The 14,396-nt window shown below is 41.4% G+C and overlaps 1 protein-coding gene across 5 annotated transcripts in view; it reads right to left on the bottom strand.

The window, feature by feature from the left end:
• Positions 1–14,396, bottom strand: part of Nbas (NBAS subunit of NRZ tethering complex) — a 307,505-nt gene that overhangs the window by 77,832 nt on the left and 215,277 nt on the right. For all 5 annotated transcript variants that reach the window (XM_060366017.1, XM_060366025.1, XM_060365995.1 and 2 more), the window contains 2 exons: positions 7,260–7,510; positions 5,761–6,095 (listed from right to left, as the gene is read on the bottom strand). In XM_060366017.1, the coding sequence (XP_060222000.1) occupies positions 5,761–6,095; positions 7,260–7,510 (586 nt within the window). The remainder of the gene's footprint in view (positions 1–5,760; positions 6,096–7,259; positions 7,511–14,396) is intronic.

Below are 14,396 nucleotides of genomic sequence, written 5' to 3'. Positions count from 1 at the left end.
AAAGCACGAAGTTTCCCTTACAAGCAGCTTCCCTTTCTCCAGTTTCTTCTCTGACCCATAAAGCATGAAGTTTCCAAACAAGCAAATGCTGCTTTCTCTTTCCTCTCCCACTTCTCAAGAGAGGAATAACAGCCAGTAAGTGACATGGGAGGAAGACAAGGGTGCAATACCTATCTCTGCCCTTCTGCTACAGGCCTACCTGGCTGCTGCAAGTAATCTACCATTACTTGTGTCTTTTGTTGGCAGCCATGTATGGCCCAGGGCCACACTTAGGTTCCAGATGTGTCTAACATGCTCTTATGGTTGTCTGAGTGGACTTACAATATAAGTGCAATCCACACGTTCACAAATGTAGTTAAAAAGTGAACACAAATTTCCGTTAGTATCTAATACTGGTCACCTGCTGGGAAGACAATACAGAGGACAACCTTATTTCGGTTGCATTTCCATCTCCATGTGTATCACACAATAGATGTACTAGAAAGCTCTAACTAGGATTTGCTTCTCTGGAGACTGTGAGCAGAAAGGATGCATCCCTTCCCACCAGCATGTGTGAGCAACAGGCCAGCCTGTGTGACTGGCGTGTCTGGGTGAAGATCAACTAGTTCAGGATGAAGAGGGTTGACGTGAGAAGTTTGCCACATTCTCCTCTCCAGGTCTATAAATAACAATGCTAACATCTTGACTAAACTATGATGCATTTATGCTTCTGCACGCGTGTGGTTTACATAAATACATGTGGCTACACACATATGTATAAAAATCATAAACAAATCTTAGACATTTGAAACTGTTTCATGTAAATATCAAAACAAAACTGTGACATTTTCACTTGTTAAAGAGGATAACCTTGTCATCCTCTGTGGCCTGGTAAGGCTGCTCCCCCCTCAGGGGGAGGTGATCAAAGAGCAGGTCAATCAGTTCCTGTCAGAGACAGTCCCTCTTCCCATTACTATGGAACCCACTTGGACACTGAACTGCCATGAGCTACATCTGTGCAAGGGTTCTAGGTTATCTCCATGATTCTTGGTTGGAGCATCAGTCTCAGAAAACACCCCTGTGCCCAGATTTTTTGGTTCTGTTGCTCTCCTTGTGGAGCTCTTGTCCTTTCCAGGTCTTATTACACCCCCCCCGCCCACCTTCTTTCATAACATTCCCTGCATTCTGCCCAAAGTTTGGCTATGAGCCTCAGCATCTGCTCTGATACCCTGCAAGGTATAGCCTTTCAGAGACCCTCTAAATAACCTGTTTTCTCCCTCTTCTGATGTCCATCCTCTTTGCCTTTCTGAATGGGGATTGAGCATCTCAGCCAGAGTCCTCCTTCTTGATTAGTTTCTTTAGGTGTACAGAGGGAAGGGGAGGAGGACCTCCCATATCAGTGGACTTGGGGAGGGACATGGGTGGAGAAGGGGGAGGGAAGATGGAGTTGGGAGGGGAGGAGAGAGGGAGCTAAAGGGGGTATACAAAGTGAATAAACTGTAATTAATAAAAATTAAAAATAAAAAAATAAAAAGTGAGGGAGACGGAGGAATCTCAGAGGAGTTGGGGGAGGTACAATCATAATCCGAATATATAGTATGAAAAAAACTATTTGCGATAAAAGAAAAATTTTAAAAAAGAGGATAAGCTTTAGTAAGCTCCATAATCTATCAGGAGTCCCAAAATCATTTCAAAGTGTGATATATAAACTATAAAGAATCCTAACATTATTTCAAAGAGCTCTAAAAATAAATATTGTTCTGATAATGACAGTAAAGTATTGTTTACCCATTTCCAATGTGTTAATATTTGTACTTTAAATGAAAATGAAATCCTGGGTGAAGTTGTGAGGACTTAACACCAAGTAAACTAAACTAAAAGTCACTAAATCCTATACTGACATTCCACATAAGAATAGTCTTGATGACAGAATAGAAACAGTTAACTTCATTAAACGACAATTACTGTGCTCATGTTAATATTCTGTATGAAGATGTACAATTTTGTGTACTTTCTTATGTATACAGTGTGATCAGGACAGAGAATCTGGGCAGTCATATGAACTGTGAGCTGACAGAGCCTGAGCTTTGTGAACAAAATTACAGATCTATTCAGACCTGAGTATCTTGTAGATATTTTCTTTAAAATGAAAGAGACTGCCTCTTCAAGGAAATGGTGCAATATTGAAAGCAATGCTTGTTTTCAATGATAAAGTTTAATTTTTTTAAAGGAAATTTGCATTTCCCACTCTTAGTCTGGCAGCATCTGAGAAAAAAAAAATCAAGATTTATCTGCTGAAAGACTGGTACTCATACTAATGCATGTAACTTTTTGACATTGAACAATGCAATGTCTCACCATTTGAATGATCTGAATGCTCCAGTGTACCAATATTTCCAAATGCCTAATGCAATTAAATGGTTTTTAGATTCCTCACTGGAGCTAATATTTAGAATGCTTCGAGCTTGAGTACACCCCACAGTAGCGGCTACTGCAACATCCCCTTTCCAACCTTACTTATGTGTAAGGCTGCCTTTCCTTTATGTACTGTACTCAGAACAAGAGGCTAAATTCAGAAGCTGGGGAGACTAAGCTGCGTGGAGCATCCCTGTCCAGCCTGTGAGGCACTGAGCTCCATGCTCCTGCTGTCCGGCTGTGGCCCAGGCTGGGGTGTTTTGGTGATGCAGTCACATTTGAGTTGTTCCTGCTCTTCTAAGTGACTCTCTCACCCATTAATGACCCTTTACCCTGACTCCTGTAAGTGCCTGCTCACCCACACTTCTGTAAGGAATCCTAATAAGCTCTTTGGCTTACCAAGTTAGGCTTTTGAGATAACCTTAGTTGCTGCTGATGGTTTGGTTTCTCACATCTCCTGGGGAGGGCGTCACCCACCCTCACTTTCTGGCTGTACCTGGGGGGGTGTCTTTCCAATAGCTGAAATTAACAAGGTAGAAGCCATTCTAACTAACCTAGCAAATTAGGTTGCAGCAGTTGCACATTTTTTATCCTTTTCCCTTCAGCGTATCCATCACCCCAAATGTCAGGAAAGTTTAGCCTCTCAGTATGACAATGCCATTTGGTAAACATTTTCCCCAGAACATCTGAGAATTCTGCTAATGCAAACGTTAATTAAACAACTGTTGGTACAAGCACAGAAGGCCATCACTGGCATGCTCACTGTGGATTCAGCATATGATGCAGACTTTGGGAAATTCCTGTCTGAATTTTAGTATCAAAACAATTGCTGACAGGTTTTCTAGGCACGTTAGAAAAAGCTTACGCATTCTTTCTAATATTTTGTTTCTGAATTAAATGTGGGCATACTCCTGAAAACTGCACACTGTGTATGAATAACATACACTCACTTTACATTTCAGCATCATGTACAAGCTGTGGGAACATCTGGTGTTTTGAAAATTTGAACAAATCCAGTTGTATTCCCTCTTCCAAATGTATCCTCTAACACAGGGGACTTGAGAGACTTGTGTCCATAATTCTCTCTCTCCTCTTTCCTCCTCTCTGTCTCTATGTTTCTCTCTGTCTCTCTCTTGGTGCTAACTGGCTTCAAAAATGCATTTTTATATAAATTTAATATATTTCTGCTCTAACAATGAAATGAAAAGTTAAACAATTACTAAATGGGGGAAACTTTAAAATTTTAAAACAGAATTTAAAAGGTAATTATTTTACTTTCATAATTCTCCTGGTGCACTAGAAAACTTACTCGTAGAACAGTCTATGAAAAAGAAATGCTGTGCCTGGATTACACAACCTGAGGTAAAGCAACAACATACTAATTGGCTGAATCTTCACTGACTCATAAAATTACATACACACGCGCACACATACACAACTGTGCCACACGCTTTCAAATGGTTCACAGACATATTGAATGCTTAAGATTAAGGCTGATTTAGATGATGAACATATGGTATAATATTGAGGCTAAAACTCCAAGTGAAGTCTAGATGTAACTCAAGTTTCTACATGAATAAATCACAGCTGAAGAAGTTCCAGCACTGCCTGCCTGGTATGACCTCCACAAACATGCTCCCACTTAGTACACACACTGGACCATTCCTGGATGCACAGAAACTATTTATAACCCCCTGCAGCTTAAGGACAGGCATTGGAAAGCGGTTCTTCTGCCTTCTTGCTTAGCCTTTGTCTACTCCTTCAGTAGTGCTCAGTTTCCAGCTCAGGAACCTTTTTTTTTTTTTTTTTTCCCCCAATTTCAGACTCTTGGGTGGATTGGTTCCTTCCCACACATTACATATTCCCCACCTCTCCCATTTGAGCTCAGCCTTGCTGTGGCCATGACCCATGACAAACTGCTTAGGGCTGTTCTCTGCAGCCCAGTGCTCCTTGGTTCCTGGACCTAGTCCACTAAAAGTCCTAAAGCTAGTAAAGTATAATGGCCAAGAAAGGGCACATATGGCTTCCTTCAGCTCTAAATTGTGGCACCTTATTACCAACTTTACTAAAATCAGGTAACATTCCTCAAAGGTTGTTCGCCTTAGCCTCCTCTGGAAGAGGCAAAGTCTAATGGATTCTCACAACTGATAAGTGACTCACTAGGTTCATATGAGCTCGAACTTAGGTTTTTCTTAAATACTTCTTGCTAGCGTTCCTTTAAAATCATCCTTGCTGGGCATGGTGTGGTGGCTCACACCTTTAATCCCAGAACTTGGAAGACAGAGGCAGGCGGATCTCTGTGACTTCAAGACCAGCATATTTTACAAATCCAGTTCCAGAACAGCCAGGGCTACACAGAAAACCCTATCTCAACAACCCCCCCACCCCGACAAAATCTTTATTTCTTTTCTAAACAAACAAACAAAAAAAAGCAACTATCTCCATTTTAAAGCAGTGGCTATAAAACTAAAAATCAAATTATCATTTAAATTAGATGCATTATCTTAATCAAAATTGAAAAGGTTCTTGGTTACCTACAACTTGGAGTCTAGTGAGTAACTAAAACTTAGAATTCACCTGTGCCAAACTCGAAATGAATGCTTTGCAAGACTTTGCAATTATCCTGTAATAGCAGTGTAATATTAACTGCAGCAAATCACTTCGGGTAAGGTACTGCATGCACTTGTTTTCTTGGAAGAAAACAGTAATTCCAAAGGCAGAGGCTAAGAGCTATTCTAAGAGACACAATGCCCTGGGCCCAAGCACTGAGCATGAAGCATCTGCTGAGCAGGATTATCTGGGTCAGAAGGCAAAAAGGAGAGAGGACCCTATCACTTACTCTGACTTCAAGTACCTATTGATGTGGTGTGGAGAGCAGGTCTTAGAATGAGGTCAAAGGCCTCAGATCTAAACAGAGACACTGGGAACTATGGCATGCACTCCCGGAGACATCCTATCGCCATGCCCTACTTTGAGTCACAGTCATGTAAAAAATCCTAAGGGTTCGACCAGGGTCAGAAAAGGTTTCACGCTGGGGTCTGAGTAAATTACATCAAGGATAGACAATGTTCTTCCATATACTTCACAATGGAAAGAAAAAAGGATAATGTATTTACTAAGGTATACCCATGAGAACTCTGACAGGTCAAAATGATGCTTATATTAGAGCTTGTATCTCTGGTTTTTATTACTGCTTTATATGTAATAGGAGAAAGTTATTTTTGTTCTACAAAGAGAGTCCAGAACAGTCAAGGCTAAACAGGGAACCCTGTTTCCAAAAACAAACAAACAAATCTATAGAATGTAAGCACAATTCTCATTTTGTCAAAGTACTGTCAATCTACATTGAGCTGCTTTTTCAGTTACCTTGGACACAGCTTTTGGAGAGAATGTAAGTGCATCCACAACAGTGATGAGGTCATCTGGACAAAGGCGGTCAAAGTACTTGAGGGAGACGTCATAGGCATGAAGCCACTCTGGGGAGGACTCTGGAGCTTGCTGGATGAGGTGAGGATCCCCAGTCCAGAACAACTTCTGCAACCACACAGTGTACAGAGAACTGGGGGAAAGCATCCGCCCATCCTTCTCTGGGATTCTGGGAGCAAGTTTGGAAATAGATAAGATATTCTGACTAGTGAGCACAGGCTCCAGGGCTCCCAGTGCATCCTCGCTTTTGTCTGTCAGCTTCTTATAATCAAGACCTATTGGGAAGAAGAGAGAGGAAGGAAGTGGCTGACTGCAGAGGAAACACACAGGCACCTCACCACACACAAGCCCTCTGAGTGGCTAAGGAAAAGGTAGCAATTTATACTGAGAGCCTTGGGCTTCCATGAGAAGACCAGAAACTCTGAGTTTTAGCTCTAGCCTGCACTGTGTAATTCTAAGTCACTCAACTTAACAGCCCTCGGTGTCCCTCCCTATACCCTCAACGAGTCACTGTCTCCTCGCCTCTGTAACTCATGCTCCTACACTGTCTTTTATCAGTACAGTCACCAAATTGCTCATTTGTCACCAGCTACTTGAAGGCACCTGCCAGAACATCTAATGACCTAAAGGACACCCTTACAGTTGCCATGAAAAGAAGGTGAACACAGACCAAAGTGCTACATAAAGTCTGAGGCACGACAGAAAGATTTGAGGGTTCTTAACACATTGAATTTCCTAGTTATAAGCACAAGAACACCTCTCTAAACATTGTTAAAGTTCATTAAGATGCAAATGTTCTTCTTTTACATATCCTGTGAATATTACATATATCTACATTTAAGGTCATACATAAATGTATAAATATTTTCTAAGGTTTTATTTATTTTAGGTATACATGTGAGTGCCTGCATCTACGTCTGTACACCATGTGTGCAGGCACCCATGGAGGCCAGAAGAAGGTGTCCGCTCTCCTGGACTGGAGTGCAGGGACTTGGGAGCTGCCTAAGAGGGGTGTTTGGAACCTTACTAGAACTTCCACAAGAGCAGCAAGTGCTCTTAGCTGCTGAGCTAACTCTCCTTGTCCCAAAAGCTGTATGACTATTTCAAGTAAGTTCTACTGAAATGAAATTTTGCCCAACTACCTAAGAAAACCCCAATCATGTCACTCTATAATACAGAGTATGACAAAAGAAGGCTGTCCACAGCAGATCAACCTGAAGTCAATGAGGAATTTCAGATTTCTGTCTTTTCCTGATGCTGAATTCTCCCAATACAGGGTAAAGGAGTTGGAAGGTACTACCTAGAGTCAATCACCTTCACAAATCAGTGATTTCACAAAGTCAATGACAAAACAGGAGCATAGCTCGCTGTATGCAGAAAATTAATCCCTAGATTTCATTTAGAAGAAAGGTTGGCCAGCAGAAACATGAGTGTCCTACCTGATGCAATGACTTTAAACTTCTTCAGCAGGCGGATGTGGATTTCTGGTTTAATAGCAGCTGTCTCAAAGCCCACACAGCCACAGCTTTCCAGAAGAGTGAAATAATACAGCAGCCTTTCGTGATCAAGGCCCTCGATGGTGGGGTAGATATACTTGACCATATGTTTATGAAAGGACTCAGGATCCGTCTTCAGAGTGTCAAAGAGATGAAGGGCTTGGGCTCTCTTTTCAATTTCCCCTGTCGACAAACTGAAATCAAGAACCAAACAGCCTACATTATGATATTGTTCTTTTCATAAACATAATCCTTAAAGCCCAGAAGAGAAGGCTCATTTATTGGTGAGAGAGAAAGAGAGATATGGATCAATGGGGTCTACACATAAGCATGACACAGTGAGCATGTGGAGGCCAGAGGACAACTGTTGTGAGTCAGTTCTTTCCTTCCCATGGTCCTGGGATGCAATTCAGACCATCTGGCTTATAAAGAGTGCTTTTTCCCACTGAGCCACCTTCCTGGCCCAGAGAGGATACCTCTAATAAGTCTCTTCTAATTAGCTATCCACCCTCTTACTGTGTTACCACAAGTAGAACCACAGCAGCCCTAAGAAACAGGCCTTCCTATCGCTCCAGAACTGCCCATTCTTGCCAGTTAGGCCATACAACAAGATCAGACATTTATTCTAAATCATTCATGATCCCCCCCACACATGTGCAAGAGTATACACAAAATACACAAGTAAATAAAAATGCAAATTTTGAATAAAAACACAAATAGCAAGGGGAAGGATAAAACCCCACCACTTAGGCATATGTTACATCCGAGTGTGTTGAAGTAATATTCAATAAACATCAACTTTATATCATGTTTAATTAGGATTAGAACAGGAAAGAAATAATTATGCTTTCAATGCTATCGATAGGACTGCTTACTGAACAAAAGGTACATCATAATGTTTAATTCCATACTAATTTAAGTATTTTTTTCATACTAACTCAAATTCTAATATAAACTTTAAAGGAGATTATTTAAAGCTAATATGCTAAGGGAAAAAAAAGGTTTCATGGTAGGGGAGGGTTTCTTTTTCTTCCTTCTGATCTTAGCCTATCAGATCTCATCAGGAGTGGCTGCATTGTCTTCCTCTGTGGCCTGGTAAGGCTGCTCCCCCCTCAGGGGGAGGTGATCAAAGAGCAGGTCAATCAGTTCATGTCAGAAGCAGTCCATGTTCCCATTACTATGGAAGCCACTTGGACACTGAACTGCCATGGAAGGGAGGGACTGGGAGGGGAAGAGGGAGGGAACTAGAGAGGGGATACAAAGTAAATAAAGTATAATTAAAAATTTTAAAAAGAATAAAAGAATTGGAAAGAAAAAAAAAACAATCCTTTACAAAAACAGATCATCTGGAGTTATTGCCATCCCTGATCTCAAGCTGTACTACAGAGCAACAGTAATAAAAACTGCAGTATACTGGTACAGAAAAAAAAAAAAAAAAGTTCATGGTATTTTGTTTGCCAGATTGGCTTGTCTAAGTTTTACTTAACTGGAAAGAGAAGAAGCCTTTATTTGATCTTTTGTTTTTCCCTAGACAGAAGCCTCAGGTCTTGTACAATCCCAGAGCCCTGGATAGGGAGAGACTCTATTCCCCAATTGTGAAGGACCTTTGGGCAGCTGAGCATACTAATATAAATGCTGTTTCCAGGACTCCTGAAGAAGCAGAGAAAATGCTTGGGGGAAACTGTACATAGTCATATAGGAAAGTGACAGCAAATGTCTCACGGTTCTTCATAATTTGAAAAATAAAAAAATGAGAATGCTGTGGTTAGGAAGAAAACAGTAAACTTGTAACCCTACTAAGATGATCCCCTCTGATGGGTGTGTGGATGAAAGGGGTGCAGAGGAAAGGTAGAGGACTTTGTTGACTCCTACACTAGATATACTAGTAATTTACAGCTGGGTAATTGTCAACACAAAGATGAGAAACGGCCATCCAGTTCTAGCCTCAGATTGTTTGCTCACTACCTCACAGAGTGACTGCGGTGTCAAGAAGGCCAAGCATCCACAGTAACAACTGTTTCATAGACAGGAGTCCATCGTTAACATTTCTCCCTTCTAGCAGCAATATCCTGACAGTCCCTGTGTTACATCTCATGCCAGACACCTCAAAAAACAGTGTTCAGAGTAAAGCCATCCACAAATGAACAGTGACTCCATAACAGTTTACTTACCTTCTCTTTGACTTAATTCAAAATCCAGTCCACTCACTTACATTCTGTGTTGACAATTCGGGTTGTCTCATGTACAATTTCAGCTAATTATCTTGTCAAGACAGATTCTGGAAACCTTTACTGACACACAATAGAGACCCAATACTTCTCTTCAGTAAATTACAATGTGCTAAGAGCTTCCATAGATGCCAGTAATCAATAGCCCATTTTAATAGGTTCCATTGAAACAAACTTTTTCTCTTTAGAACAAGAAATGAAATCTTTGCTGAGAAAAATATTCCAAAGAATCTGACTCAAGGAAGCCAGCAAAATACTGTGAAACCATTGTAGACCTTTCTCATGTAACTAAAAATTACCTTCAAAGTGGTTTAAGTGTGTCTTTCTTGAACTAAGGGGCAGCTATGAAACAGCTTATATTCTATGTATTGCCCATTTAACTTTCAAGACTAACTAATGGAAAGCATTGGTTGTACTTAATGTGCAAGGAGTAAATTATTATGACTAATTCTATTATTATGGTGTTCTGCAATGCCTTCAAGTTGTCAATAACCCAAAAGTGATCTAAAACAGCATGTACTAAAGGAACTTTTATTAGTTAAAAAAAAAAAAACAAACACCCAAATTTATTTACATTTTTCTTTATTCAATCTGAGACTGAGTGATAATATAATTCCATTATCTATCTAAAAGGAACAGAAACAAGAGACTAGGAAGGAAGAATGAGAATGAGGGGGACAAAAGCAGGCTGCTGGGGGATGACAGAGGGGACACACATAAGATATAGAGATTGGGTGGACATGAAACCTACAGGCAATACAGTAGCACTTTGGCTCTATGACATCACTTGGCCTTGATAACTACTCTCTGCAGAAGATCATGTTCCTAATTTCTGAAAGAAACCAAAATTCAAACAAGACTAAGCTACCTGTCAAGAGGTAGGAGCTGGTCCCAAGTCAGGCCTTCCAGAGATAAAGCAATGTGCCCATCTGAAAATTTTGTTAGGCACAGCTGAGACATAGTGACTGGGCGTTTCCCACAGAGACTAATCTCCAAAGTAGGAAGATTCATGAATCCCATTGAGTGACTCCAGAGGATGGTGCCTTCAGCATTGGCAACAGTGAAATGACATATTCACCCTCTGTATGACAGCCACACCTGAGAAGAGGGTCAAACTAAGGAATCTAGCACAATGCCCAGGCAAGACATGTGTAAGTTGACTTTAACGTTTCTACATTACCAAGGTAGGCAGTTGGTAAAAGAATTGATACTGAGTATTTGAGAGTCTATTTCTTGTAACAATGAAATTCAGTGGGTTACTTTATTAAATGTTTTATTATGTAAATACAGTGCTAATCTTGAGGAAGTAAGTTTTGTCTCCTTCCCAAGGATAAGCCTGTCTCTCAAGCTTTTGACCATGAAAGGTCAATTTTCGCAGGTTTATACAACTTCATAGTATGTGTATCTTTAACAGTATTGCCAAAAATACCATAGCACAGATGCAGTAACTGGCATCATCTATTAAACAGTCCTTTATCATCACTATTCTCTTGTCACTAACTGATATCCACATTGACTTTAAGAGTGATTTCATGGCATTTAAAAAATTTGCATAAGTCACTTTACATGGAAGAAAATGTACTCGGAGGGTTAAAAGAATTTTATCAGAAACACCTTAAACAAGGGAAGTCTCTGGGGCTTGGCTAGGCTTGCATGAGGCAAAGCCAGAAGAACATCTCAGACTAGGAGTTACACATGGGCTTACCTGTCCCAAATGAACTGTTTTGTTTCTATATATTTCAGGGTCAGAAACTTTTTGGCTTTGTGTGAAAAAAGGAACCTTAAGAGTCACACCATGTGAATGCACAGCCCTAAGTGAAACATCTGTATCACCCCTTCAAGACCTAGAAAAGACTGTAAAAGGTGGTGGAAAGACTGAATTCCTCACTGCTGGATATGACCTGGCCATTGCTATTGTGAAAAAAAAAAGCAGTAGTGGCTACCTACACAAAACATGCAAAAGTACAAAAGGTATGGAAGCAGGACAGGTACAGGTTAGGAAGAGGGGCAGCAAGAATGGGGCAGGAGAAAGGGAAACAGGGGTGAACAGAATACAATGTATGATTCACAAATGCAAAATTGTCAAGGATTTAAACTGTAAAGAGTCACAACACACACACACACACACACACACAAATAAGAATTCCAGCTTCATTTTGGCAATGATAGAAATTAGTTTTTCCTTTCTCTTAAGCCTCATAGATTTATTTTTATGTACAATGCAAATCATAGCTCTGGTCAACTCACTTTAGCCACTTTGTAAGATCTGTGTTCAGAGTACATACATACAACAGTCTACTTGGACACAGCATGGTGGTGGTTCAACACTTCTATTTGTTTTGATTTTCTTTTTTATTTTTATTAATTACAGTTTATTCACTTTGTATCCCCCCTGTACCTCCCTTTTCCCCTCCCAATCCTACCCTCCCTTTCCCCACCTGTGTCCCTCTCCCAGTCCACTGAAAAGGGAGGTCCTCTTCCCCTTCCCTCTGATCTTAGTCTATCAGGTCTCATCAGGAGTGGCTGCATTGTCTTCTTCTGTGGCCTGGTAAGGCTGCTCCCCCCTTGGGGAGGCGGGTGATCAAAGAACAGGCCAATCAGTTCATGTCAGAGACAGTCTCTGTCCCCCATTATTATGGAGGCCACTTGGATACTGAACTGCCATAGGCTACCTTTGTGCAGGGGTTCCAGGCCATCTCTATGAGCGGTCCTTGGCTGGAGTATCAGTCTCAGAGAAGACCCCTGTGCCCAGACTTTTAGGATCTGTCGCTGTCCTTGTGGAGCTCCTGTCCTCTCCAGGTCTTATTATCTCCCACTTCTTTCATAAGATTCCCTATACTCTGCCCAAAGTTTGGCTATGAGTCTTAACATCTGCCTCAATACCCTGCAGGGTAGAGCCTTTCAGAGGCCCTCTGTGGCAGGCTCCTGTCCTGTTCCCTGTTTTCTCCTTCCTCTGATGTCCATCCTCTTGGCCTTTCTGAATAGGGATTGAGCATCTTAGCCAGAGCCTTCAATGCTCTGGCATACCAATGTAGTAAACTAAGTTGTTTTAAATTTTAGGAGACTAACTAGTATGAGCTGAGGTGTTCCTTCTCCATCTACTAGCCATGCTAGCGCCAACTCCTCTTCTCTACCAGGGGCTTTCTAGAGTGAGGCTGGAAGAGCAGGTGAGAATTCAGTATTGCTACAACGTGGCAAGGTGGGCACGAAGCCTACTGCTTGAGCAAGTGCAACCCTCAGGCATAAATTCTGTGTCTGTTGTTTCATTCAGAACAAGCAACTGACTTCATTATAGTTTGTTTATTCAGCTCCACAGGTACAGCCTGCTCTTGCACAACTCTCTACATGAGATGGCAGGACACTTCTCAGATACGAAACTGACTAAAAAACAGTGCAGTTGCTCAAAGTCCTTAGGAACAGGGGTCTTTCCCCTGTGTACAAAAGGGACAGTACCTAACTCACCAGGAAGTAGAAGACAGTTTTGTGCTACATAGCAGCCAAGAGAAAGCACCTGCGCCATCCTCATCACAGAGACTGACAGTAAAGTACAGTGCCCTTAATAAGAAGGGAGGGAAGGAGGGTGTTTCCAGTCTGACACATAAACATCTATTTCAAACTCTACCTAGCCCTCCTTGGCTCACCATGCTCTGCCAAATGGCTTCCTTTAGCTAAAAGAAAAAAAAAAAAAAAAAAGAGTCAAGAGCTCACCTCGCCCCATAGTCGCTTTGAGTTAGAATAAATGTTCTTCTTTTATCCCTCTTCAAAGGTGGGTTTTTCTTTTCACATGCAAGAGAGCCTTCATAACTGCACAGTTTTTTCTTTATTCACTACACTTGACATTTTGTATGTTTATGATGGGGAGCCAGGGGAGAGAGAGGCCTCCTTATCAGCATACACAAAATCACAGATATTAATGAATAAATACAGTTCTAATTCATCAGCTAGAAGCAATCTCCATTATTTAAAATGATCCATGGTCTAAAACTTGTGGATAAAAAAATAAGAATTAATAGAAACAATGATAAGAATGACAATAGTAAACAAAGAACCACCAGTCTATTCAGGCCTCACATTCAAAACTCTACAGGTAAACACAGTGACAGCCCCCCCCCCACACACACACACTGAGAAAACAGTGGCTCTGGTGGATTAAGACACAAGCTGAAGGCTGGGCTGTAGGTGGCTGTGGGCAGTAGCTCTGGATCTTGAAAAGTAAGACCCTCATTACTAGTGCATACATTCAAAGGTAGTTGCCCTCATCTACAAGGCCCACTAACCTGACCTAGAGAAGCCCCAAGGTAAAGGCATTACTAAATCTGCAATGAGTCACAAATCAGCTAGGAATGTGAGGGTGCCACCGTAGAATCAAGGGGCTGAGAGAACCAACGTCCGCCGGATAGGGCTGACTCTAGATAACCGGCCAACAGGCAAAATAAATTTTTGTTGTTGTTGTTTAAAACTAGTAGGAACAGGAAAAAAAGGGAGAGAAGGGAGGTGTAAGGAGACCACAGTTCAAGTGTGGATGGTTAGGAGGGTCAGCAAATGGAAATAAGTGGCACACGTCAGGGAGTAGTCATACACCGCACAGAGCAAGTTAGGCTTTTAACGCTTGGTCACTTATGTTGTACTATTCTTTGCTTAGAGTCGAGGAAAACAAGCTCCAGAGAAGAGGATCATCTAGTTCAAGCACACACAGATATCATTACATGCACAGGGACTGGTCCAGCCATCTGGATGTGAGGGACGACATCTGCTCACTAATGCTGCCCTACCTGCTCCAGTCTGCCAAGGTGGTGTGGTAGGTCAAAATCAGCCAGAGGAAGGAAAGGGACCAGGGGAGAAATTAACTGCA

Source organism: Meriones unguiculatus, chromosome 1, assembly GCF_030254825.1.
Source record: "Meriones unguiculatus strain TT.TT164.6M chromosome 1, Bangor_MerUng_6.1, whole genome shotgun sequence".
Classification (NCBI taxonomy): Eukaryota; Metazoa; Chordata; class Mammalia; order Rodentia; family Muridae; genus Meriones; species Meriones unguiculatus.
This window is presented reverse-complemented; position numbering and strand designations above follow the sequence as displayed.